The sequence below is a fragment of the Tachypleus tridentatus genome, chromosome 13, assembly GCF_004210375.1.
Source record: "Tachypleus tridentatus isolate NWPU-2018 chromosome 13, ASM421037v1, whole genome shotgun sequence".
In the NCBI taxonomy this organism is placed as follows: domain Eukaryota; kingdom Metazoa; phylum Arthropoda; class Merostomata; order Xiphosura; family Limulidae; genus Tachypleus; species Tachypleus tridentatus.
This window is the reverse complement of record NC_134837.1, coordinates 87,558,531-87,586,517: the sequence shown is the minus strand read 5'-3', so window position 1 is coordinate 87,586,517 and position 27,987 is coordinate 87,558,531. Positions and strand designations below refer to the sequence as shown.

At 31.9% G+C, this 27,987-nt stretch overlaps 1 protein-coding gene across 3 annotated transcripts in view; it reads left to right on the top strand.

The window, feature by feature from the left end:
* The window catches only part of LOC143237974 (glutamate receptor 1-like), a 135,677-nt gene that overhangs the window by 70,936 nt on the left and 36,754 nt on the right, over positions 1–27,987 (top strand). For all 3 annotated transcript variants that reach the window (XM_076477794.1, XM_076477795.1, XM_076477797.1), the window contains 2 exons: positions 63–311; positions 27,127–27,377. In XM_076477794.1, coding sequence (XP_076333909.1) covers positions 63–311; positions 27,127–27,377 — 500 coding nt within the window. The remainder of the gene's footprint in view (positions 1–62; positions 312–27,126; positions 27,378–27,987) is intronic.

The following is a 27,987-nucleotide window of genomic DNA, read 5'->3' as shown; positions in this document are numbered from 1 at the left end:
ATTTTTATTTGTAGAATCCAATTACAGAATTATTTTATTTAACATATTATTTTTTATTTCAGTCTGCCAGCAGATAGAGCAAGGCATTTCTATTCTGATAGCGCCGACACGAGAGTCCATCTACGACACCTTTGCTTCTTACACCAACACTTTCCACATGCCTTTTGTAAGTCCTGCATTTCCTCAGTTGTCTACTGAAAGACCAAGTCGTTTCGGTGTTAGTATGAGACCAAATTATATTCGAGCCATCGTCGATGTTATCAGACATTACAAATGGAAACATATCATTTACTTGTATGATTCAGATGATGGTAAGTCATTGAATTTGATTTTAAAAGTGAACAATCTTAATGTTAGAACTTCGAAATTAAGTGTAATAGTTTAGAGTTCTTGTATTCAGCAAAATGTGATTACATAGCTATATGAATATGTGTCGATTATTACTGCAAACTATTTAATATTTTGTAAGTCGTGCAAACAATTCGTTTTGATATAAATTTCAACTTTAAGGAGCAGGCATAGTGAATAGTTATATAGTATATCATGTAAATGTTAGGTAAGTGTACCATGTGAAAATCAAATAACTTATGTCAGGTCAGTATGTTATGTAAATTTCAGATAACTTTTATATGCCCCTTTAATGTTAGGGACTTATGTCATATCACAATATAATGCAGATTGCAAATGTCAGATAACTTATGTTAGGTCAATATGTCAAGTAAATTATGTCATGAATAATAAGTCACTATGTCATGAAATTTTACCGGACGTTTGGCGCAGATAGCCTAGCTGATTTGTGCTATAAAACACTAAATCAACCAACTAATGTCATGAAAATATCAGATAACTTACGTTTGGTATGACTCTCAGATACAACTATGTCTTTTGCACTGATTTATCTCTTAGTTATAAATGGTAAATGTTTAGATAACGAAATATGGATATGTCAGAGCTTAAACACTTCATGTCTATTAATCTCTAGACACAACAATTTGATCTTCAGTGGAAACTAGTTAGTTTTAACCAATTTTTCTTTCTCAAATAGTGGTTAATTTTGTTTTGATAATCTTTCTAAACCATCACGGTAAAGATACACATGAAATATGATATCTGAGGATTCTAGTACATGTCGCCTTCTCCTCTGTCACATTGCAAATTATTGTAATGATAAAGCTAGCTTTTTGGACGGCTATCAAAATACTACTCTTTGGCACTTACGTTACCATGAACAAATCTAATAGGTTTAACGTAATGCGAATGTCGTAAAATATCATAAATCAGCAAGTGTACAGAAACTGTCAAATTCTCAAAGAGAAATGATAAATAGGTGAAATTTTGTCGCAACTGACAAAGAGTGTGCTGAGAACAGAAAGCGTTGCATGTATGGGATTAACAAATAACGTCAGGATCTAAGCTGCGATGAAAAAAGACTTCATCATCCATTCCCATAACAGATATATATGTATAAGTAAAAATTGTATATCAATTTCTACTTTGGAGCAAATATAGGTTCTTCAACCATAATAGCCGTACATAATAACCACTGTGTTAACTGGTTGTTAAAGAAGACGTTTTTTAAACGTTTGTTAAAAGTTCGTACAAGAATACCTTAGATAAATTTCAACGAACTAGTGAAAACATTTATTATAAATTACAATAACTAACTGTTATGGTGAGAACGTTTTCACATTTTTTAGTTTGATAGATAGAAACTTTTTTTATTTAAAACAATCAAATAATTTCTCACAAGTATATCACACATTTTTTTTACAGGAAGAAGAAATTGCCGTATTAAAAATAATCATTATATCTTCCTAATGTAATATATATATGTAACTATTATGTGCTCATATGTGTATAAAATGTACAACACATAACGCTGTTGTTTGTTGTTTACCAAATATAATCGCAATTTCTTTCATCCCTAAGAACAACCTCAAACCTATAAACCAAAATGTTAGATCGACAATTTTAGATACTTTCATTTAAACGAACTATTATTTTGCAAAATTTGATACAGTTTAACGATTTACGTATTTATAGATGCAGCATACAACTTGATAATCTTTAAACTTGTTAAAAGTGAATAATCTAGAAACTCATAACACACATCTCATAAAAATACAAAGCCAGAAATTTCACTATAGTTTTTACGAATAATAAATCATCAACATTTTGGATTCCAATTTTTCTAAAAATGTTCCATTTCCAAATTTTTAGCCACTTTAATCTAATAAAATCCGTTATTTCTGTTTTTAAGGAACTTACGTTTTGTTGTACCTTTAATTGTCTTAAGATACGGAATAAGTTTTAGTTTTATGTATATCACCCAAATAACTCTAAATGACGCTTGCCGAACATAATAATAAAGTTATATAACTGACTTAATTTAGGATTATTATATTATCTTTTGTACGAGTATAAACATCGATAATTATAAAACTCACATGCGTCTCCCTGGTGAGTCTGAAGTAGGTTTACAGACCTACAGTGACAAACTTTGCACCAAGCATAACAATAAAATAACTCTGTGAGCCTGATGTAAGTTTATAGACCTTCAGTGAGAAGCTTTGCACTAAAAACAACAACAATTTACATGTGTCACCCGTTGAGTCTGGTAAGTTTATAGACTTACAGTGAGAAGCTTTGCACTGTAACTAACACTAGAAACAACTCGCATGTGTCCCCCGGTGAGTCTGAGGTAAGTTTACAGACATACAGTGGGGCCCCCCGCTAGCACAGCGGTAAGTCTATGGATTTTACAACGCTAAAATCAGGGGTTCGATTACTCTAGGTGTGCTCAGCAGATAGCCCTATGTGGCTTTGCTATAAGAAAAACACACAAACACTGTGAAGCTATGCACCATAAATAACAAAAAATAACGTTTTTTCTTAAAGTAGTTAAACATGATTTAAGAATCATGTTTAATAAAGTTTATTTGCACACAACTACAATGTATATGTCAGTTATTTCCAATTACTCTATTGCAATGCGAACAAAATTCGTTTTCAGTTATTTTTTTATGCTTTAACTATGCTGTGGAAGTGAAGTAAATAATGGTTCATGCTTACGTATCCACTATGTGTCACCTTTCTCGGTTAATTTTGGATATATTTCTTTGTCTATTGCTTTTCCTTTGTTAAAATCCATTGTCATTCAATACGGCCTTTAGTTTTATCTTTATCATTCTGTTTGTTTGTAATTAAGCAATGGGCTAGCTGTGTTCTGCTCACCACGTGTATCGAAACCCCGTTTCTAGCATTTCAAGTCCTTAGACATACCGTTGTGATGCTGGATGAGTTTCCTATTTACCATTTTATATGTTCGTAAATAAAATATTAAACTACACAATGGGTTATTTATTCTCTGCCTACCACGGATATCGAAACCTGGTATCTAACATTGTAAATATGAAGACATGTCGCTGCGTCTTTAGGAGGACTTATCATTCTGACGTACAAGGTTTTAGTGGCTGTTTTGTCGCTGGTGAACTTTGAATAAGTATATTACCTTGCTCATTGTTTTGTTCCATTTTCATTGTTACTGGTTAATCTGACAAGATTAACAATTTATTTTAATTGTGTTATAACTACAGTCACTAATCGGTTGAAACGTTCTCATATTCCATCATTCTGTAAGTGTAGCAGCTGGATTAACTTAATAGTTATCTGTATATTTCTTTGCTTCTTTACAATAGTTTACACTATTGCATCTTCAAAGAATGTCTGCAAAAACTTCGTACAATTCATGTTTAACATCGCGATATTCAGAAATCAGCCCAAAATATTAAATAAATTGACACCTCTACATCCTATATGTTCCTGATTAGTACAAACACCTAGCACAAAAAAATTGTATTAATAGTTTTAAAGAACAAAAATGTCAAATTAAGTCAAAGTTCAAAGGAAATAAATATTGCTATTATATATATTTATTAGAGATTACATACAGAAGGAATGTTAAACCAAAATAACAACTGTCTCTTTAAAGGCTTACTGATTTTCCCAGAAATTATGGAAAAGTAAGACTCTAGATACTCTATTAACGCTTACGGAAGTAACTGTTGGTTTCTAATCGTCAGCGAATAATAAGTTCCCTGGAACTGATTGTATAAGGGCTGAGTGATTAGAAAAATTTTGGCCTCGTATTCATTATTCCCCGCGATAGGCTTTTATGAATCTCTGGAGACAAGTTAATGTTGTAGAAACATAGAAAAGTAATGATAAAGTTAATACCTAAAAGTGAGATTTTTGACAGACTTATAAAATTGGCGACTAGTGTCACTGACTATATATAAAGTATTTCCACAAAGAAAAGTCAGCTTGTTTTGAGTCACTTGATCCATGATGTACACACTTATTGTTTTGCAGATCAATAGCTAAATGATCATTAACTTATAAAGACAGAATCGAATGTCGTAATAGAAGTAATTAGGATTTGTTTACGAAATTCTCTAAAATGTGTTCAAAGTAATTGGAATGAGTGCAAAAAGGAAATTATCCTTAGCATACTACAGTTTGGAAAAGTTTTAACCCTTTTTTACCACGAAGAACAAAAATAATAAATATCAAACAAATTATCAATAGTTGTATGTGACATTGATTTTCGGTGATAAATAATTTTCATACTGCTTTTGTGCAATTTGTTTAAAGAAAAGTTCAACATGTAACTAGAAACATCTTAACCTTACCTCTCGTAAAAGATCAACCTTTATATTTCTAACTGATAAAATTAACTATTTTTAACATTCAGCATCTCAAACATGTATTATATAAACCAACTTGGTTCTCCCCTCAAAGTACAGTTGAAGGTAGATTTAAAGGAACATATCAATGTTTTCATTTCATCATAATTATTTTGATGAAATACATGGAACCACGAGACCAGTTAAGAATATTTTATATTTGGTCTTTACAAAACATTAGTTTAGTATTAATGTGAGAAAAAATATTCTGCACAAGCACTTTTCAAGGAATTTCTCTTCTTAAATTATTGCTATATAATACAAAACATTCGTTTTGTTACTATGTCTAGTTTCATAAGCAATGTGATAACAATGTTATGTGGATAAATAAAAATCAGTACGACACTAACACGTGGAGATTTTTAATTAAGAATTGTTATTTGGTTTTTAAATCTCGTAATGTCATTACTTTAATTTGTATTTCTTTTATAAAATGTTTTATGCACAAGAAATGGCTTCAATCTTCCGAGACTTTCAAAGAGATCATCAAATGGAACCATGCAGTGCAGTTTTCCTAAAGCATAACTTGCTGTATGCTGCTACGTATACATATCTATACAGACTTTGTTAGTATATAGCAGTGTTTCTGTATCTAAACAGAGATAACAGCGGGTAAAACCAGTGCAGTTTCTATAGGAAAGAGCCTACAGTCAGCGGTGGGTCGACTTACAGATTCATACCCAGGAGGTGGCACGTTAAGATAATAAATGTCTCCAACTTTATTGACCTCCTTAATGAAATTCTAGCTCGTGTTTAAATGTTTCAATCTCAGCTGATTCTGACGCCCAGAAGGACTTTGAAAAGAGAAATGCGGACAAATTTGTAATCCCAACTGTCTTACTCACTTGTTATCAACTATAGCTTTTATAGTGTAATAAATAAATCACAGTCTTCAGTGAACACACTTGAAACAAAAGAACCGTATAAATTAATTTTAAAGTGGTCCAAAACCGTTGTTGATAGCCATAGAGGACTTCCAACGAAGTTTTAATTAAAAATAATAAAAGAAAGGGTATATCTTCATCAATATTTTGACATTTTAAATACAATTAAGATTTGTTTGTTTTTGAATTTCGCACAAAGCTACTCGAGGGCTATCTGTGCTAGCAGTGTAATTTAGCAGTGTAAGACTAGAGGGAAGGCAGCTAGTCATCACCACACACCGTCAACTCTTGGGTTACTCTTTTACCAACGAATAGTGGGATTGGCCGAAACATAATAACGCCCCCACGGCTGAAAGGGCAAGCATGTTTTTCGCGACGGGGATGCGAACCGGCGACCCTCAGATTACGAGTCGCACACCTTAACACATTTGGCCATTACAGTTAAGATCCAAAATAGTGAGAACAGGAAAGTGGATATACCTCGTGTGATTAACCAGCAGAGATGGAAATTTATCATACGTTTCATATTCTCTACTTCCTCTACACAGAAAAATATATACAATAAAATTCATTGGTAATTCATAATCATGAATTGCTAAAGGCTATATTTTCTCCAAGACTGTAACAACATTATATAGAAATAAATGACATTTTAAATATAATTAAAGTCCAAAAGGTGAGTAGAGAAAATAGATATACCTCTCATGATGAACAAGTGGAGATGGAAATTTATCATATCTTCCATATTCTATATCGCATGTGCTCAGAAAAATTTAGAAAATAAAATTCTTAAGTAATTCATAACTATGAACTGCTGAAGGCAGTATTTTTCCGAAAGTTGTGAACCATATTATATAGAATTTAAAAGGTAGTTTCTTTAATTAATAAATACATATCTGTAAGTGTGTGTGCATGGTTTATATAAAGGTTTGTTTATTGCTTTTGTTTTTATGGTACAAAGCTACACAATGGACTCTCTGCGTTCTGTCCATCGAGGAAGCTGGAACCCGGATTTCAGCTGTAAACGGGTGTAAGGGAAATATGTTTGTGAATCACCATTAAATTATACACATATTTTAGAAGGACCAGCATTTCGAGAACTTCAGTTAATTTGAAATTTAACCATTATGTGGCTTGTATTCTGTATTATACTACATTTTAATACATTTATTGTTTTATGTAGCAACTCTAGATTTTTAGATGTTGCAGACTAAGGAAATGATTGTATTAAGTCTCGAAATTCTGCCATATCTCTCAAATTGAAAGTTTTATCAATATAATAATAACACATAATTTTTTCTTCCCTTGCTGTCTTGAGACATTTATTGAGCAGTTTTCCTAAAATGATACACATATATGTAAATCCATCTGTGATATAAGTTATATTTAAAGAGCACATTGTGTTTTTTGTAACTTCAATTTATTTTGTTTCTTTAAAAATCAATAAAAACGTATAAGTTACGATAATTATACAAGAAAGGTTCTAAGACCTAAATATGCGAATTGTTATTACTTTGGATTCTACATTGTCCTTAATAAATAGTAAATTACCCATGGACCGTGTAAAAGATATATGATAAACTGTTAAGAAATAAATATTTTAGTTAAATTTAATTTTACACTACAAGAGCTGTTGTGATTTTAATTAAGAATAGCTTTTATCATTAACTCCTTGCTTCAAATATTTAGTTGTGATTTTTGTTAAAAATCCGTAACGTAATGGAAATTCTTTCTTTACTGAAGGCTATTGTAATGATTTCAAACTCAAGGCGAAATAACTTTTTTGTTAGTTTCGAACCTATCACATGGTCTTGTTGTAATACGAGATAAACAAGATAAACGATTTGTCTTTCTTTCATTTTCACAGCGTTATCTACTCTGTATTGATTTTTAATTTCGACTGTTCGACTTCTGACTTGAGAGATGTGAGATATTTGAGTGTTTTTACTTCCACCTGGATCAAATATTGAGAAGACTGGATTGAGTAAAATAAACATGTCTCAGTAATACCAGGTTGGGATTACAGCATATCATCTTCTGCTAACTCATCATTCTTCTCACGTAAAAAAACGATGAATATAGAACCATCAAATATAATCCGGAGAAATGTTTTCAATTTCTCATGAGTCTTTTGATTTTTCTTTATATTTACTGAACAAGCAGATAACGTGCATTTGTCATAAAGTTCCTTCTTTTTTTAATTCAACTCATTCATTAAAATTTTAAGAGTGTTTTTAAGAATATTAATATTACATTTACTGGTAAACTAGATATTAAACGACTGGCTTTCTCCTGTGCCTTATAAGCAACAATATTATAAACCATTCTAAATTACTTTTATCATGTGTTTAAAAAAAATTATCTGCAGCCTTATAAGTAATAGCTTGTGCCCTTTGTAGAGTTAGTTTGATCAAGTATTTTATCAATGTTCTTTGCTGTTGGTTTATAATATGGGTTTAGACTTTAGAACTAACTTTTATTTTCCAAAGTTGGCCAGACCTCGTAAGACATTATTTTGGCGACTTTTAAGCATTCTTATCTGATGATGTAATGCATTTTAGTCATTATTGTTGTTGTTTATTTTTCATGTATCGCATCAATAACAACATTAGTATTTGTACTCAGTTTATTATACCAATTCGAACAAAAACATTTGACCAGAAGCTCTTGATAATAGTACGCATAGATAAATATAGAATAAAATGTAACATTTCATGGACATACAAAAATTGGTAATTTTGTACACATAGATTACCAAAAGGTTTACATTCCAGATAAATTTACCAATATCAAATAAGATGTCGATGAATTCTTTAGTAAACAATAATTTGGATTTCATACGTTTTCACAGTAATTAAATTGCTTTCATCAGCAACATAAGACAGTTGAAAACGCATTTTTATTTTCACTCCATATTTATAAAGGTTATGTTCGCATATTTTTTATGTTTATGTAAACGTGTTTTTCAACAACGCTTTTGAGCTCTTACAGAAAACTTACTTCCAACTATTGTGGCTGAGTGTCTATTAAATATTCTCTTGGTTTCTTTGTAACAAGGCTCGGTAGGGCCAGGTGGGTTAAGGCTCGTAATCCGAGGGTCGCGGGTTCGAATCCTCATACACCAAACATGCTTGCCCTTTCAGCCGTGGGGCGTTATAATGTGACGGTCAATCCCACTATTCGTTGGTAAAAAGAAGCCCAAGAGTTGGCGGTGGGTGGTGATGGCTAGCTTCCTTCCCTCTAGTCTTACACTGTTAAATTAGGGACGGCTAGCGCAGATAACCCTAGAGTAGCTTAGCATGAAATTCAAAAAAACAAACAAACAAATATTTGTAACATGGGATGCCCCCAGTGGCTCAGCTGTATGTCTGCGGACTTACAACACTAAAAACCGGGTTTCGATACCCGTGGTGGGCAAAGCACAGATAGCCCATTGTGTAGCTTTGTGCTTAATTCAAAAAACAAAAACACGCGATATATATTTAATTCATACTACTGTTATTAACAAATAAATTACGCGTAATTTTCTCCTAATTCAATGCTTGTCTTTCTACATCTTACACATATTTCTGATATTGAAATATATTGTTTTGATTTATATGGAAATCACTAGATTTTCATTTAAAATCGAAAAACATATCTTTGAAAATAAGTTCTTTGAAAGCATTTAATTTATCACTTTTCATTTTTTTATATTTCGTGTGTTTCTTTTATATATATATATGTCGCTCTTATTTAAGTTATACCTTCATTCATTGTCTAAGCATTCTTTATTTTAGCCGAAAAAAAGGCGACTTTTAATTTTTAACCCAACAACCAAAAACTAATACAAGTGTTCTTCGAACTTAAATCAGCCATGCTACTTTCGGAATGTTTGCAACAAGATTATAAGTTGCGTGCTCTAGTGCCTTACTATTCTACACACGAAGCAAATAATGTAAAGATTGTCTTACTGCCGTAGTAGGAGGAAATAACATTTCAGAGAGAACGTGGGAAGCAAATTGAATTTTAAGAGACATCATTCGCTGCATGCGATTGAAGTGACTCATTTTCGCACGTGCTATGATTATTATTGCATGACATGCATTCAAAAAAAGAGTGAAAAACTGAAATGGAAGAGGATATTTGTTGATCAGAAGAGTTTGTGTATGGTTGAAAACGAAGTATGTAAAAAAATTGAACGAACAGTATGCGTGTATGTGTAGATTAATATGTATTATTAGCTTATTACCTCTTCTATCAATATTAACTACATTTATTGAATTCCTTATTTAAAAATATTTGTTGCTAATACAATATATATAAATATATCACAATTAAAAGATGGAATTCCTTATTCTATAAAAGTCTGTAGAGATTGATTTAATTCGCAAATCAATGTACAGACTTTAGTGAAACAGTAAATGTGTTTAGGTACATAATTGTTATCACAGATGTCAGGTTTGTAGATTTTAGTAGTATGTTTTTAATATTTATAAAGTTATATTTCGCGAAATATCAGTACTATTTTTATTTGCTTTACGCTTTACTTATTTTTAAGTAACCAACAAACACTTTTATTTATTTGTCTAAACTGCATCAAGTGTTCAGAGCTCAATTAATACTAGAATCTATAATTTTAAAGTTTAATAAACAGCTATACAGTACAAAGCATTTTTGTTATCATACGACATGCAATAACGTTTCAACACATATAGTCTTCCTCATATTAGTTATATTATAGTTGAATAATGTTTCAATATTTTTAACTTCAACCAAACATTCGAGACAATTTACTAAACCTTTTTACGATAATCATAATTATTAACTATACACAGTTTCACTTCAATGGTAAATTAATTTTAACGTCTCACTTAAAATGTGTTTTTAAAAAGAAGTCCTATGTATAGAAACCGAAGTGACGTCCCAGTCTAGAAATACTCAATAAGAGTCTATTAAGTTCAAACTCTGCTATGTTTACACTGTCGAAAATACGCTTAAAATTCGTTTTCCTACTTTAAGACTGTATATTGTACTTCATTGATTTATGCAGTCGGATACGCAATTCTGAATTAAAACTCGATTTTTGTCTTCCTCGACGACCACTGAAAGATCCAATATTTTGACCCATCAAAACAGCTTAATAACAACTCGATATTAAATTTTGATTGTAAAAGTTGTATAAGATATTTGGGTGTGTGTTCCGTTCAAGAAGTGATTTATTTCTTGGTGCAATCATTTTATGACACTAACATGTGACTATATAATAAGGGCAGACTTGCTTCAATTGAAATACTTTGTATCCGTTATTGATTGTAAAACTACTTTTCAAAGTAATTGTTTTGATATCCGTTTTGAAAGATGATACTTGTAGCTACGTTTATTTTCGATTTTTTTTTCAAAATCTCTTTTTACACTTAAATGGCTGGTGTAACGATAACCAATACACAGATTTTAATGATTAAAAAATCCGAGGTTATCAATATGTCTGCTGGTGAAGTAGTGAAACTAGTAATGCAATGAAACCCATTGGTCGTTTCTGGAGGTTTCTACAAACCATTAAAATCAATTTTATATTAGCTTCGAGTGCTGAGTTTAAATGCTTTAATAAAAAATAGTATGTTTCTTATAGTAGTGACATCTAGTAATATACATTTCAAGTATTGAATTATTTAAAGACTATTGTATTCACTTGAAATGTTATCGCTTATTATACTCTAAAAAAAAGAAATAGGAGGTTTCTTTTGTGAAATATTTCTGATGTATTAGACATCACTGAAAGCCTTTAGATCAAGAATTCCAATAATAAAGTTTCCATATCGAAATTATAAACATGGTAAACATGGTAGAACATCTGAATATTATTTGATTATCTGGTTTCGCTAATCATCACAGATAGATCTATATCAATAGTCGCATACTATACCGTTGTAACCAGCTCTCCTTTTTGCCATTTGCCGACATTTCTTTCAATATTTTAATGCAAATACAATTATTAGTGTAATAATAGTCATAAGAAGTTCATTTTGGAATATAAGAAAATTAAATAAACAATGTTTAGTTTATATCCTTTATCCTGAATTTTTTACAATATTGATCAGGCATTGATACCAGTTGTTCTGTCATATTTACTCACAATATTCAAAAGCATGTCCTCAGTAGCATAGTATGTTTGTGGACTTACAACATTAGAAACAGGATTTTGATACCCGTGTTGGACAAATCACAGATAGTCAGTTGTGTAAATTTGTGCTTAATTACAAATAAACAAACAAAATAATGCATGATCAACAGAAAAATAATGGTCATAACAGAAATCCAATAACCTTATTAGCGCTTTTGGAAAGTGAATTCTTCTTATCAGAGGTATGTGGCAAATGAAAATATGTGTATCTGTTATGTTATGTAGCCGTTATGTGGTATTACACGGTTCTAAAAATATGAACTAAATTATAAAAAAGCACTGCGCATGTATGATGATGGGAAATAAAGAAAAAGAGCAGCTTTATATATTAAAACTACTTAGAAGAACATGTATTAGTCCAAGGAGTAATGTTTGATTGTGCTTATTTCTGATCGTTTTATGTTTTTGTTTGGTTTTTTAATTATATACAAAGCTACTCGAGGGCTATCTGTGCTAGCCGTCCTTCATTTAGAAGTGTAAGACTGCAGAGAAGGCTGCTAGTTATCACTACCCACCGCCAACTCTTGAGCTACTCTTTTACCACTGAATAGTGGGATTGACCGTCACTTTATATAGTGCCAACACGGCTGAAAGGGCGAGCATGTTTGGTGCGACCGGGAATCGAATCCACGACCCTCAGATTACGAGGCGAACTCCTTAACCAAACTGGCCAAGCTGGACCTGATCGTTTTATGAGGTTATCATACAATATTTTCCTTCACTTTTACCATACGGACTTCCAAAAGTTGTAGTAGATTTGTAAGATAGATGTTTTTTTATTCTTTCGAATTCAACTTCAACTGGACATTCTGGATAGCATATCGTAATTTTAATATTTCATCAGTTTCTTTTCCTCCAAATAAGTCTTCTTTAACGTGTCAATATATTTTCGTTTATTATTATCCTCCTATAATTAAGGTCAAGTCTAGCTCATCGTTGACGAACTGATGAACCATTACATGTTATATTGTACTTTCTTCTTAATGCTGTTATTCTTCCCTATATCTTCTACGTCTGCTGTAAAAAAAAAAAAAAACATTTTTACCTAATTTCTGATCAAAGTGATCTTTATGGCTAATGCATAAACATTTGCACATTTTTAAGGTTCAAGATTATAGAAGTATGTCAAAAATGTTCTAATTCAGATAAAGTCGGCTCTGAATTTCCAAAACACTAATAATTTGTAACATGCTGTCATGGCCTAGATCTGTCTTTCTTACAAAAACAATTTTGTTTCTCATTGTCACGCTTGTCTTCTTTAAATTGCACATGATAATGACACCAGTTCTAAATTTATCGCAAATGCGCTTCTTTTGTATAACAAAATAAATTTTGTTTGGAATGAAGGGCTGTAATAGCGTCCGCAAAAAAATATCTCTGCAGCTAGAGGTGTGTAAACGTGTGATATTTAATTTCGTTTTCTTCAGTAAGTCTATACGAGTTAAATAAAACAAAAGATAAATCGTCTATACCCCTTGCTTTTTATAAACTGGTCATTTGAAAATGATTTATGCCTGGTTGGAATGGTTGAGATCAACTAGAGTAGATCTTAAAATATTGTCCAACCTAACAACTCCATCCGATTTTAATCACCTAACTAAATTATCGTAAAAAGCATATGACATCGCTGGAAACATAATAATTTAGTTGTTCGTTATTAGGATGAGATTGGAAAAGTGTTAATTTTACAGATAGTGTATTCTAGAAACTAGTTAATTTGCGTTTCATATTTGATATCTATATGCTGAAAATATACATTTTTTTAGCTAATAAGGCGTAACGTTAACAGCCAACTTATCATTACCATTATCAAACTGGTAATATATAGAGACTTGCTGACAACACCCACACCTCAGAGAGGTATGTTATTTCATTACTAGATTAGAACACTAATTTTGTATCAAAGAACGTTAAATCGCTATCATCAGCTAAATACATTCTATGATGACCAGCTTACTATAAAAGTTATCCGTTTAGGTTTAGCATAAAAACGTTCAATATATCATCAAATTTTCAAATGAAATTAGTTCAGAATTATATGATTTATACAAAAAATAACTTTTAATCCGAGTGACTCTACATATATATATTACTCTTTATGCATTTCCTCTGTTCAATGGTAAGTCTACGATTTAGCTTTGCTATTCTATACAGACAAGTTATACGGTTACATATAAAACTTTGTATCAACGTAAACATTTTTTTCTCTATAGGCTTTGTTGGCTTTCATTTCATCAATATCTTAACATGTTTTCTCGAATTAGGTTATAAATCTGAGTTATTTTCTTCGCACAATAAATTTGTACATAATTTTCTTGTAAGATTTCTTAATTAAGACAATGCTATTTGAAACAACTACTTTAACCAAACAGAAGTCAAAAAAAGACAAACTCTTAAAAACGGTGAAAACTGTTGGTATTTGAACAGTTTGGTTGATCTATAGATATGTATATAATTTATTTATTTTTATCGTTGTTTTAAAACTTCAACTTCTAAAGCTCCACACTTTTATTTTATCCCTTTTCTTATTTTTTTTCTTCTAGTTTTGTTTTACTCGTATTTTCTCTTAAGGTTATCACAACTGTCTAACAGAGATTGAAGGTGATAAAACTGTTCTGATTTATGGACTTTATCAAGAAAGTTGTTTTTACTGCTAACAAAGAGAAATTAATGGAAAAACAAAGAACTAAATGGATCATTATAGAAGACGGGGGATTTCTCTAGCAAAGCTTAACGATTAGTCCAAATTTATCTTCGCATCCACAAGCCTCTCTACTATGTCCTAGGGCAATTCAAGAAGTGTTCGATCACGAAAGTGACGTTTTCTTGTGGTTTTATTACCTAACTTTTATCAGTGGTCTGTATAGGCTTATGAAATACTACGACCCTTGTGATAATTACAATTATATTTACTAGTACCATATAATTCTCCAGAACTTTTTAACCAAATTATTGTTTAATTTCTCTCATATAACTTAAAAGTAAAACAAAACCCAGAGTAGATTTTTATGACGTAACTGATTATGTTTATGTTTCTCCAAACGACTGGTATGGGTATTAACACTTTTATTGATAAGTAGAGAACAACATATCTACCTTCCTAGGTTATCTTCAGGTTACCAAAAGTGTGTTTTGTTTTGTTTCAAGTGGGTTTTTCATCATCAATGATTAAGTTTATAATTATTATGTTTCTGCATGAAAACTACACAATGTAGATTTTCCAATTGGGTTTTTAATATTTTCATTCTTAAAACAAAACCTTTAGCTAATAACGTGTTCAAAAATCGTTAGCTATAAATTTCAAAATTTTTATATCAGCATTTAGTGTGAAATAGCTCAATATGTTAAAACGACTAACTTAAACACCATGTATTTTGGAGGTCACGTATTGTAATTGAAGAACATTTCATTAATACAGAAGGACAGCTTTCATCAGAATTACAGTACAATGAAATCCTACTATAAAATGTAAAGTTGAAGAAAGTGATTAAATGTATCTCTACAGTATCGTATATAAAAACAAGTCAAACACATTCTTATTTATTGCTGAGATTAGTAGCATTTCTCTTTCTTATACTTGAGTAACGATATACAAATAAAGAAAATATAATTCAGTTCCAGCAAGAGTAAACATTATTTTCCACTGAATTTGTGCGTTTTCTTTAACAGTTATATGTTTATGAAAATAACATTTAATCAAAAGGCTTCATTAGAAGTGTCTGTGGAGATATTTTTATTTCTGCATCCCACAAACACAGGCACGCTATATGAATATTCATGTGCATTGTACTTTATTTCTGACAACTGGCATAAGTCTCTTTTCCTACTTACGAAATAGCATAATTCAAAATAGTCTGACTGTTTTGTAGAGTCTTCACGAATTATAAATCAAAATAGTCTGGGTGATTTTGTACACGTACGACTTCTACAATACATTTTGTCTATCATGAGAGTGAATATTTTGGTTTACTTTTACACTGTAAGCTATTTTTACACTTTATCTGAATAATGAAAAATCTTCTAAAGTAAAGTATCATTGCACGTATATATTTACTATCAGCATGTTCGAAGTCTTCACGATGATAAAGTATATCGAAATAGACGATTCTCCTAAACACAGTAAACATCCAGCCTCATCTTAAATCTGATTATTGAGACCATTATAAAAATCCTATTTGAGTTTTCTTCGTGTTAATATGGCCTACACTTAGTCATTTGGTGTTACACCAATGAGTACGTTTATATTATGAAATACGGCCCAGCATAACCCGGTGATTAATGCACTCGACTCGTAATCCGAGGGTCACGGGTTCGAATACTCGTCTCACCAAACATTCTAGCCCTTTGAGTCGTAGGGACGTTATAATGTTACGGTTAATCCCACTAATCGTTGGTAAAAGTCTATTATTTTGTAATATATATATTTTTTTTAAATTCGTGCAAAGCCACAAGTGCTATTAGCGATGGGTGGTGATGACTAGTTGCTTTCCCTCTAGTCTTACACTGCTAAATTAGGGACGGCTAGCGCAGATAGCACTTTGTGTGGCTTTGCACGAATTTAAAAAAAAATATATATATTACAAAATAATAGACTGGTAAAGGATGACCCTAAGTGATGGAAAACTAATGTTAAGAGTGTAATAATAACTTTGAAACATTTAGTCAGGAGTCTCTTTTGAGGAGGCTTTGAGGCACAAACTATATGTTTACACTATTTATAAAAACAATTTAACTCACAAGATCAGACTTTTCCTGTTAATGTATGCTGAATTTTATTAAAAACTTTATACTTCTATGATCAGCAAAAAATAAGTGAACCATAAAACTGTAATCATGGTTAGATAATTAGACTCACAATCTGAGGGTCCTAAGTTCGATTCCTGTCACTGAGCATGCGAGCCCTTTCATCCATTATAATGTGCGGGTTAATTTCGCTATTCATTGGTAAAGAATAGTCTAAAAGTTTGCATTGAGCTGTTTTGACTCGCTTTCTTCCCTGTAGTCTATCACTTTCGAATTAGAAACAGCTATCTCAGGTAACCTTCGAATAACTTTGAGCTAAATTTGTCAAAGAAATACAAAGTCGTTTCAATAAAATGCAACCACTATATCACAATAAATAAAAAGGTTCATACTGTAAGGTTGAGCCTATAATGTTAACGTCAATGCTAGTAACTATATTTTACACGAACGTGTGGCAACAAGTCATATACTTTTCGATTAATAAAAATTACAAATGGAGGATTCGTTGTTAATGTGAATGGAAATAAAGCATCAAACAAACCCATAATTTGTAAACAGATTTACTCATGTACATGATAAGTTCTAGTGATTAACATGTTCGGACAATGAATCCGAGTATTGTCGAGTAACTGCCTTCCCTCAAGTCAGTAAGTTAAAAATTAATAAAAATGAGAAGAATTATTCACAGATAGTCTTGTGTATGGCTTTGTGTGAAATGCTGAAATACAAAAAAAATGATGTAGTCATTGTAGACGACACCTCTTGAATTGGTTCAGCATGACCAGGAGGTCAGAGCGCTCAACTCGTATTCGGAGGGTCGAGGGATCGAGTCAACGTCATACCAAAAGTGCTAGCCCTTTCAGCCGTGGGGGCGTTATAATGTGACGTCATTTCTACTATTCCTTGGTAAAAATGTACCCAAAAGTTGGCGGTGGGTTGTAACGATTAGCTACCTTTCCTCTAGTTTTACACTGCTAAATTAAGGACAGTCAGTGCAGATAGCTTTTGTGTAGCTTTGTGTGAAATTCAAAAAACAAACAAAACCAACATTTTACTCGAACTCGACATTATTTGCAAGACCAGTTTAAAAGGTAGACATTTTTTTTCTAAAAATAAACTCCTCTGGCTCTTCTAGAATCTTTATCTTGCACCTTATTTTTTTCTTGAACAGAACAAAATATGCTATATGATCATCCATGTTTCTTACATAAGTGAAATAATTTACAGTGTCAGCGGTACCAAGTTTCGAAGTGCTTTTACTGTGGCAATAAGACACAAACACTTTAAGCCACGAGGCTATGTGTGTCCAAAGAATCATATATTAGGTTGAGGAATAATTCGTGAGTGTTTTTAAATAATTTCATTCAAGCATTACATGCAAGACTATACAATACTTCAATGCATGAACACATTACACCCAAAACATTTATTATGATACTTTATTTCATGTAATACCTAGGTATATAGTACGCATTGTTTTAAACGAAATTGCAAGAAATTAAATGCGAAAAGCAGATGGTGTCGAAAATGCTCGATTTTTTCCACTTGACAGTCCATTTAATGAGCTGAAAATGAAAGCAAAAATTAAAGACATATGAAAATCAAACACACCATCTATTAGAGCAAAAAATTATCTACCAAATGACATGGAATATTTTGCGAAAGCGTTTCATTTATGAATATATTTTTTTAACTTGAAAAAACGCTCACGAATTATTCATCAACCCAATACTTTTGACTGTTTTCTTTAAGCAAAAAAATGAATAAAAGGAAATCTGCAGTGTTCCCACGCAGGGATAGAACTTCGAATTGAAATCATCGATCTCAATCTTTCGAGGCATACTCATTTCTTTATATTTTCAGATATGTAAAAAAAGATTATTATTATTATTCATTATATTTACTTCATTAACTGAGCTTTATCACACTTTTCTTATCCTACTCTTTTTTTTCCAATAAATTTATTAATTTTGGTTAATGTTTCTAGCCCCCCAGTGGTTCAGTGGTATGTTTGCGAACTTACAACGCTAAAATACGGGTTTCAATATATGTGGTAGGCAGAGCACAGGTAGCCAGTTGTGTAGCTTTGAGCTAAAAAAACAACAACTTAATGTTTCTGTATTTTCCTCTTTCACTTTTCATATATTATTTCTTTAGAAAAACTTTCTTTTTTGGTTAAAATGTTTGCACATAAAACTAACTATACATGGCACAAAACTTCTGATAAACTGCTGCCTTACAAATTATTTAAGATATTAAAAAATAAGGGGAATTTACACAGAAAGTGTATGTGCATTTTATAAAGTTTTTTATTAGCAAGTAATGAATAATATACACTTTTGCCTGATGTTTCATAAATTTAAAATGAAACTAAGATTGTTTACAAACGCAACTGACATTAAATATAGAAGAATAAACCTGATAAATCCTCGTAAAGTAATTAAATAAGACATTGTACGAAGTTCAACAATATCGAACAAAACCTTTAAACAAAACTAATACAGTACAGTATGAACGAAAACACTCGCATGTTTTCTTGTTTTAAATAAATATTATGTGGATGTGTTCTTGATGAAGAAATAAAATTTTAATGTATTTAAAAAAGAAATTCTACATAGTAAAACTTTATGTTTTTCACCATTAAAATATTTATACGAAAATGACCAAAAATTGACAATTTCTTTACAGCTAAATGTAACTGAATTTGCCAAACTGTAACGAGTGAAATACTGGCATGAATTTTTGATGACCAAGTGGTTTATAATTAAACCTTGTTCTACTGCTGATTCTTAACTTCTTAAACTAATTTATTATAGATTCACTGAATGAAATGTTTACGTTGTTCATAAGCCTTTAGCATTTCTCTGAACAGGCTGCTCCACACATCTTTTCGCTGAGGTACTTTGCTAGGTGGTTTACGTTCGCAGACAAGTAATCTATACCGACCATAAAATGAAGCCTTTTATGGTACAAGCGTAAGTCTGTTGAGAAGAGAAACTAAACATTAACCATAACTGTCTAACCCACGTATTTGTTGTAAATTCTGGCAACATTCTAAGTAGTTGATCCATTTTTCCCAAAACTATTTCTGTTTAGTGCTGATTGAATGTGTTTCAACACAGTTACTTGGGAGAAACAGCCTTATTTTATGGCTTGTTCTCCAAACATCTAAGGATCCTGGATTAAAGTTTACATGGTTGCCTGAAACTTTTAAAGAATTGAAAAACTTTCCAGTTTTAATGTTTTGAAGTTTCTATCTCTTTAATCCTTTCCAAAAGAACGTACGATAACTCGTGTATGATATTCAAAAAGTACTTTTAACCTTTGCATCAATGACAAGAATACATTTGGTTCTTGCATGGCTGTGAACAAAATTACTGATTTGTGTAGCTTTTGCAACTGGTGATGGAAATATTATGACTGTTAGGTCGCAAATTCTTTTTTTTTTATCACAGATAATATAGACTCAGATTTTATAGTATGATTCGATTGAAAACTTCTATGAACCGCACCTGCCTTAGAAGTTTTACACGACAGATTTTTATTCCGCTCAAAACAAAAAGAAAAACGACAGCACAAGTTTGAGGAATTTTTGATAATCAAACGTTACCATGTACCTTTTGCAAGCACTTTAATATGCAGCTATGCAGTATATTTATATATGTATATACATTCTTGCACATTTCAACATGTTTGCCTCCCAAGAGTTATGCAGTTCTAAAAATATCTTGTAAGCCTCAATGTCACCCATTCCTTATTACTTACATTTAAATATAATGTCAAGGCATATTAATCCACGCTCATGAATTTTTGATGAAAATAATTACTATAAACGGAAGTTCTGATAATGATGCGTTCTTTCCGTTACTTAAATAGAAGTGACATTAAAACACTGTTTTTTTCAAGATGAAAGACGATGATTAATTATGCATACTTAAATTTAAGATAATACATTAGTAACTATAAATTATAGTAGCTGACAATGCATATATATTTTATCTCTACTTTTTAACTAAACTAAAGACTACCAAAGAAAGTGAGTCTTTTTTTTTAGACTCAGATATTTTGTTAACCTCATGTTGTTAAACTGTGCACTTGAAATTGTATTGAGAAAGTATAGAATAAAAACTTTTTAAACAAATCGAATCCTCATATTTTTGAAAGAGAGTTATATAGAGAAATTGTCTAGTTTAACCCTAAACAAAAATGTGTACCTATCAAAATACGCAAACATTGTAATATATATAGAAAAAAAGATTATGAAATTAAACCGAACATCTACATCTTGAGCCTTTGTGCCGTACTCCAAGTTACAAAAAACGTCCGGCTGTATCAATATATTACTGTGCTGATTTAGGTAGACAGTTAGGTTCTGTGCTGTGACCACCACGTGTAGTGAAATAAGTTTTTTAATGGTATAAGTCTTGAGTTTTATATCTATGTCACTGTGCGCAGGTAGTTTGGTTTGAATTCTACGCAAAGCTGCACGAGGAGTATCTCAGCTAGCCGTCCCTAATTTAACAGTGTGAAACTAGAGAGAATATAACTATTTATCACCATCCACCGCCAACTTTTGTACCAACAAATTGTGAGATTAAGCGTCTATTATAACATCCTCAAGCTGAAAAGTGGCGCACAATTGGTGCGATGGAGATTCGAATCTGCGACCCGCAGGCTGCAAGTAGAGCGTCCTTTCCACCTGGCCTCGCCGTGCCGAGTGTAGAAATATAGATATTTAGTTTTAACAATATTCTATTAGTGTTTTGGATATCAATCATGACGAATATACCTTTTTTTGTTAATATTGTGTTTATGTAGTATACTTGCTAATTAAATCTATTTTGTGATATTTAGTAAAGTTACGCTATTAATGTTAGTGATTATTTTAGAAAGTCAAATGAGCAACAACACAAAAAATATAGCAAATGTTTAAAAGTTGATTCAATAAGCTAAAGTCATCTACTCGTTTGTTGTGAGAAAATTAACTCTGTAAAACAGCAATCACAAATCCGTATTTCTGCGGTAAGTTGACCCACTTTTTAAGGTATCAAAATGGTCTTACAATAACTGGAAGTAGACTGCCAGTCGTTTAGACGACAATACTGTGTTATTTAACAGTTTAACCGTGTGAAGCCAGTTCCAATTTTTGTTTCAAAAAGTAATGAAAAAAAAGTATCAGATCATCCTATAAATAGTAAGTTAGTTTTTGTGGAAGTTCTCTGAAGTTTATTACATCGTGCATTTCATACTTGCTGGTTTATTAAAATGTAATTAGGGTGTCAGGTTTCCTTTCACATAGTTCCACCCCACAGACAACAGAAACCGTACAATTACTGTAAAATAGTCGGTAACAGCAATATTCATGTAGGTTTACATTGTAATAGCGAATTGTTATCATGAAATCTAAACTGAGTTAAATTAAACTATAAATTATATTAATGTATGAATAGAGATAACTAAGAAACCAAATGGCACCAATATACAATATTTTGAGCTAAAATGTGGATAACACTAAGATTCAAGTATCATTAAGAGAAAAAAAGCATATTATAGAAAACACAAGTTAAGTAAAGAGAATTCTGTTTTCTGTTGGAGAAGAAACTAATATAATCGACATCGAAGAACTGTTCAGCAATAGCTTTTATTCTACATACATCATCCTTTATACATATTAATGTATTTTCCATATCCTGACTTTCGTATTCAAAAACTAAAGTTCGAGATTATTGTGATTTTGAAAAAAAAAAAACGATTTGGAGCTAATTCTGAAACCAGAAATCTTTAAACTGTTCATGTGATCCTTATTTGAAATATAGTGGGATTATATTTTAATTTGGATTTAATGAAATCGATTTTATATAATCATGAGTGTGTTTTCTTTTGCTATAGAAAATATTTACTTATACAGGACTGAACGCGGCTAAATAAATATAGTGTCCAAACTATGAATTTGTGTTCATGGTTTGCATACTGTTGCTTCAAAAATGCGTTCTCCCATTTTAGGGCTATGGTAAAGCTATAACACTGAGATTCAAATCCAATTACTGAGTCAAACAAGACTAGCCTGAGAATTAGCAATGAGTTTTGTTGACTAGCTGCTTCGTTTTTAGTCGTTTTGCTTAAAATTAGGGAGAATTATGCGATGATATCCCTAGTGTCGCTTTGCAAGAAATTCTAAACGGACAAACAAGTAGTTATATCATTCTAACTGTTCTATTTAGTCTTACTTCTAAATTATTAATATATAGGTTATATACAGGGACCTAAATGGTGATTTATTATTAAGAATAATGTTTCGCAGTCTAACGCATCATAGCTCGTGAACGGTATGACATAAGAAGATGAAATTGACCTGGGATCGTAAGGGTATTTTGCGGATCAAAATGCTTACAGTTGTTTTATATGCCAATAAAGAAGATACTACGACCCAATGTCTGATAAAACACATCTCTTCAAAGTCTGCTTCTCCAGCGTCCAGAATGCACTGTGTACTTACTCGGTGCGACAAGTAAATTACAACAAACACACTCATCTCATTTGATATGTTGGCCATTTCATGGGCAGTTATATTCTTAAGGTCTAGAACTGTCGAATCTTCTCACGGTACACACGTGATTTCGGGTACTCCCACAACCAGAAATTGGCTGGTGTTAAGTTCGATGACAGTTTACAAAGAAAACAACAAGTATTGATTATTTCCTACAAGACGGGTTCAACCTGGTTACCAACATGCGGAGAGGCGCCATCCTGCTTGGAAACTGCAGTGTTTATCATGCGATTCTTTGCTGAAACAGAGGATTCACATTGTTTGTGAACATTGCATGGTATCTTGCAGCTTGTACTGTGCAGGCTTACAGTCCCTGTCCTGGTGGTCCAATAAAAACATTATCTGTGAAAGTACACCACACTGCCACCCTAATATAGTGTAATACAGGTGATTTTACACGTGTGTATCAGACCTAACTAAGTAATGTAGTTGCGCGCTTCGACACTTTCAAAATGGGCGGAGTGTGCTTCATCAGTCTATAAGATAAGCAGACCGCTGATCGTCGAATTTTAGTCTTCTCAAAAAAAGTAACGCAATAAACGTAGTGTTAAATCCATTTTCTTATGTAATGAATATTCTCAAAGTTGACAGAAGAGCCTTAACAACAGATAAAGACAGCAGATCCAGACATGTACACTTGCGCTGACCTGTTCTGCCCTCATCAATAGTTTCAATAAATGTCAGTAATCTACCAGTACATAGCTTATCAAGTGTAGCTGTCTCATAAAAGACTTTTTTTATGCACATATGCCCAGCAACACTAGAAAATCTTTTATAGATGTTTTAACGCTCTGCATTATTCCTTGAACATTACTTAGGCATTGCATCTTTTGATGTAATAACGTTTCACTCTCTTCACACTTGTCATTTTCATGTTGGTTGAATGAGCTACACTTCGGTCGACAAGCACATCTAAACCAATGTAAAAAAAAATCCACAGTGACGTCCCTTGAGGCAACATGCGAAAAGTGTGGCATTTCTATCTGCTTGATTTTATTAATATGCTTGTGCAATTTCATCCTCCTCCTATACCAAGTTTGTGAGATATGATGCACTGGATTGTAAAATTTTCTTTATAATTAATCTATAAAATTCGAATTCAGTTAAATACTATAGTTAACAAAAGTAATTGGTTTCTTCCAATATTTTATATTCAATTTCACTTTTAAATTTCTTAAACACATAAAGTACTATCAGATTGAGTATTACGATGCCGAACTCTGTAATGTGGAAAAACAAACTAATTTTTTAAGTTCGTGGAAAATATCACGCTTTACTGCGGATGTTGGTATTGTGCACATTATTTTTAACTAGATCATTATCTCTGATTTCAAATTCATAATGGGCTAATAAAAAAGACTGGTGTGAAAAGAAATATTTATAGAGTAGCGTCATTTTTATGATGAATATAAATAATGAAATTCTATTCAAAATTCAGAAGTATTTATGGCAAAGCTATTAAAGCTGCCTGCTAGCACTTGAACTAACGACAAGAGGTGAAACAATAATACCTTTCAACTATGGTTTTACTCTTATAACACGTCAACAGCTCAAAGTGTATAGTTAGTTCCATCGTAGGGATTCGAACTTATCTCATCAGCTCCAAAATTCAGAGTTTTACCTTAGAGACAACCAAACGCCCTAAAAGTTAAAAAATATATTCCACTTTACCCAGTGTCAGTTGTTTGTAATGATCTCATGATAAGATCCTCCTCACCTATATATAATATTTGTTTGTTTGTTTTATAATTTCGCGCAAAAATACACGAGGACTATCTGCGCTAGCAGTCCCTAATTTAGCAGTGTAAGACAAGAAGGAAGGTAGCTTGTCATCACCACACACCGTCAACTCTTGGGCTACTCTTTTACCAACGAATAGTGAGATTTACCGTCACATTATAACGCCCTCACGGCTGAAAGGACGAGCTTGTTTTGTGTGACGGGGAATAGAACACGCGACTCTCTGAGTACGAGTCGAGCCCATTAACCACCTGGCCATGCTGGGCTTATAATATCTAAACAATAAAAACAATAGGTAGTATTGTAATCGGGCCTGGCATGGCCTAGCGCGTAAGGCGTGCGACTCGTAATCCGAGGGTCGCGGGTTCGCGCCCGCGTCGCGCCAAACATGCTCGCCCTCCTAGCTGTGGGGGCGTTATAATATGACGGTCAATCCCACTATTCGTTGGTAAAAGAGTAGCCCAAGAGTTGGCGGTGGGTGGTGATGACTAGCTGCCCTCCCTCTAGTCTTACACTGCTAAATTAGGGACGGCTAGCACAGATAGCCCTCGAGTATCTTTGTGCGAAATTCCAAACCAAAAAGCAATTATTGTAATCAATAATAGTATTATCATAAAAAGTTATTTTTTGTAGTTTATCAAACTTTCTAACATTTCTCAAAATTATTATAAAAAATAATGCATGACCAAACTGGACTTTTAAGAAATTTTTTATTGCTGTTATGAAATATCAAAATGTAACAGCATTCAATAGATATTCTGAAAACGCTTTAACTTAGATAACGAAAAAATACAAAATTAGTAATTTGGATGTAAGTACGAATTACATCAGTAAACTCAAAAATACGTTTTAATTATTAAGGTAAAAAAGTTAAGTATGTCTGAGAAAAATCTATGTGTAAGAAAGGTAAGCCACAAAACTGATAAAACAAATCCAAAAATCTTAAACATTTCAGTCACTTAAGAGTTATCTTAAAATGTTTTATTTAAAGAAAGTTTTAGTTTTAAGATTAGTTTTCATAAAATGGCGTTGCTGTTATTAAAAAGGTTGATTACGAAGCTGTACACATGGGAAGTTTGTTTATATAATTTTAATCTAATCTAATAAAGACACGTAAACACAAAAGTTTAAAAACTGTTAATGCAACAATTTCTAGTTTTTACGTACCTGCGCTTTCAGAATGGTTTCTCAAACATTCCAGAACATACATTAATATATTTTGTCTTAAGGTATATTTTTATTTATCATCGCATTTGCGACCAAATAATTAAATGAAGATTTAACATGTAAGAACTACATAAAACTTATGTAAAGCAGTGATATTATCATATGAAACTTGTTCTTACTTTGCATATGACCATGACTGGAAACTGAAACTAAAATAATCCATTACATGTTGTTTGCAGATGAAAAGTTCTTCAACTGCATATTTTATTAGATCATTAATACTGTAACCAATAGACATAGCATAATTATTGATCGTCCTGTTGAATGCAGAGTAACTCTTACAAATACCATATCGTTCAATATTTTCATGTTATTTGCATTACTTTAGAAGTTGAGCTATTAAGCTCATTAACTGCAGTTACTGGAGGATAAACGAAACACGTAGGAAGTTTCCAGAAACGTTGTTCACTGTACTCATTAGTATCTCAATGCTTATATAAAACTCAAATGTAATCTATAATATAACAAGTTTATTATTTTTATATAGATTTTATAATATATGTTCATTTGTTAGGGAATGTGACTTAAATAATAAAATTAGCAGATGATGAATTTCATAAATGAATACAAATAACAAAAAAAAATCATCTAGGCTAACACAAACTTATTTCTGAACTAAGCACAATGCTATATAATGGGCTATCTATATTCTGCCCAATGAGAGTATCGAAACCCAATTTTAAACATTGTAAACCCTCAAACTTACCACTGAGCCTCCAGGAGGAAGCACAAAATATTGTATAAGTTCGGAATACAATTAAGATCAGATATGAACATATTTCAGGATGTACATAATTAAGGTTTCACAATACATAAACCTAACATTTTCAAGTCAATACTGCACGACAATGGGTAATCCACATCTCTGCATGACTCAGTGGTTAATACAGATGCCTATGAGTCACCATGACAACATAATAACGAAAGTAGGTGAGATAAATACCGGTACACCATATTATCAGAATCCTATTAAACAAAGTGCTTATAATCATTATCACTCAGATAAAAGCTAAAATCCATATACTGTTAATACAAATGTTTATTACTCATCTATTGACTTTTTATCTGCACCGTTAGGGTTACTTCGGCTCCAAAATATAATTCAGTTGACAACGGGGAACTATAAAATGCGACTCAGCGTGGTGAAAAGATTCACCAACGTTTCCGATGCTAATGATTTCCTTCATTCTGTGGAGGCACACGACCGAGATAGTGTGAAGCATGTGTTGCTGGACTGCACTTCAGAAGTGGCAACCAACATTGTCATAAATCACCTAAGGGATATCTATATGGGGAGAAGAAATTACCATTTTCTGCTTTCAAGTTTGGTGAGTTTCTTGTCATCAACTCGTTGATCACTGCTCGTAAGCTGGTATTTGATAAGCTTCGCAAGTTACGAGAGCAAAGAAATAAAGCCACTTTAGCAAAATATCTGTTATCATTTAACAATTTACTTTTAGGTACTTAAAAAAAATGTTTTATTACGTACAATAACGTAAGGTATAAGTTATACGTTAGAGTTTATCTGTCTATATAGTTCTTACAATAGTTTGAAAACAAGTGTAAGGAGTAAAGTTTTTTGTGTGTTTTTTCCTATAAATAAACATTTTTCTTCAAAAAAACTTAAGTAAATTGGAAATGATAACTTACTAACCAAGATGTGTACCAAAGATCTAAATTATATTAAGAATCACACACTTTAAATCTAGTTACAAAATTGTAACCACAATAATATGTTATCATAAACACATTTAGTCTCAATAATTTAGCATACATGCCTTACACACATGTGCAAACTGATAGAGAAATAAACATGGGAATACATAGGCGATACACGTCAACAGTAGTACATCAGAAACAAGTAGTACCAACTGATTTTTGTATTCACAAAAGGCACCAACCAACATCACGGAAAATATAAGAGAATATCGAATGTAT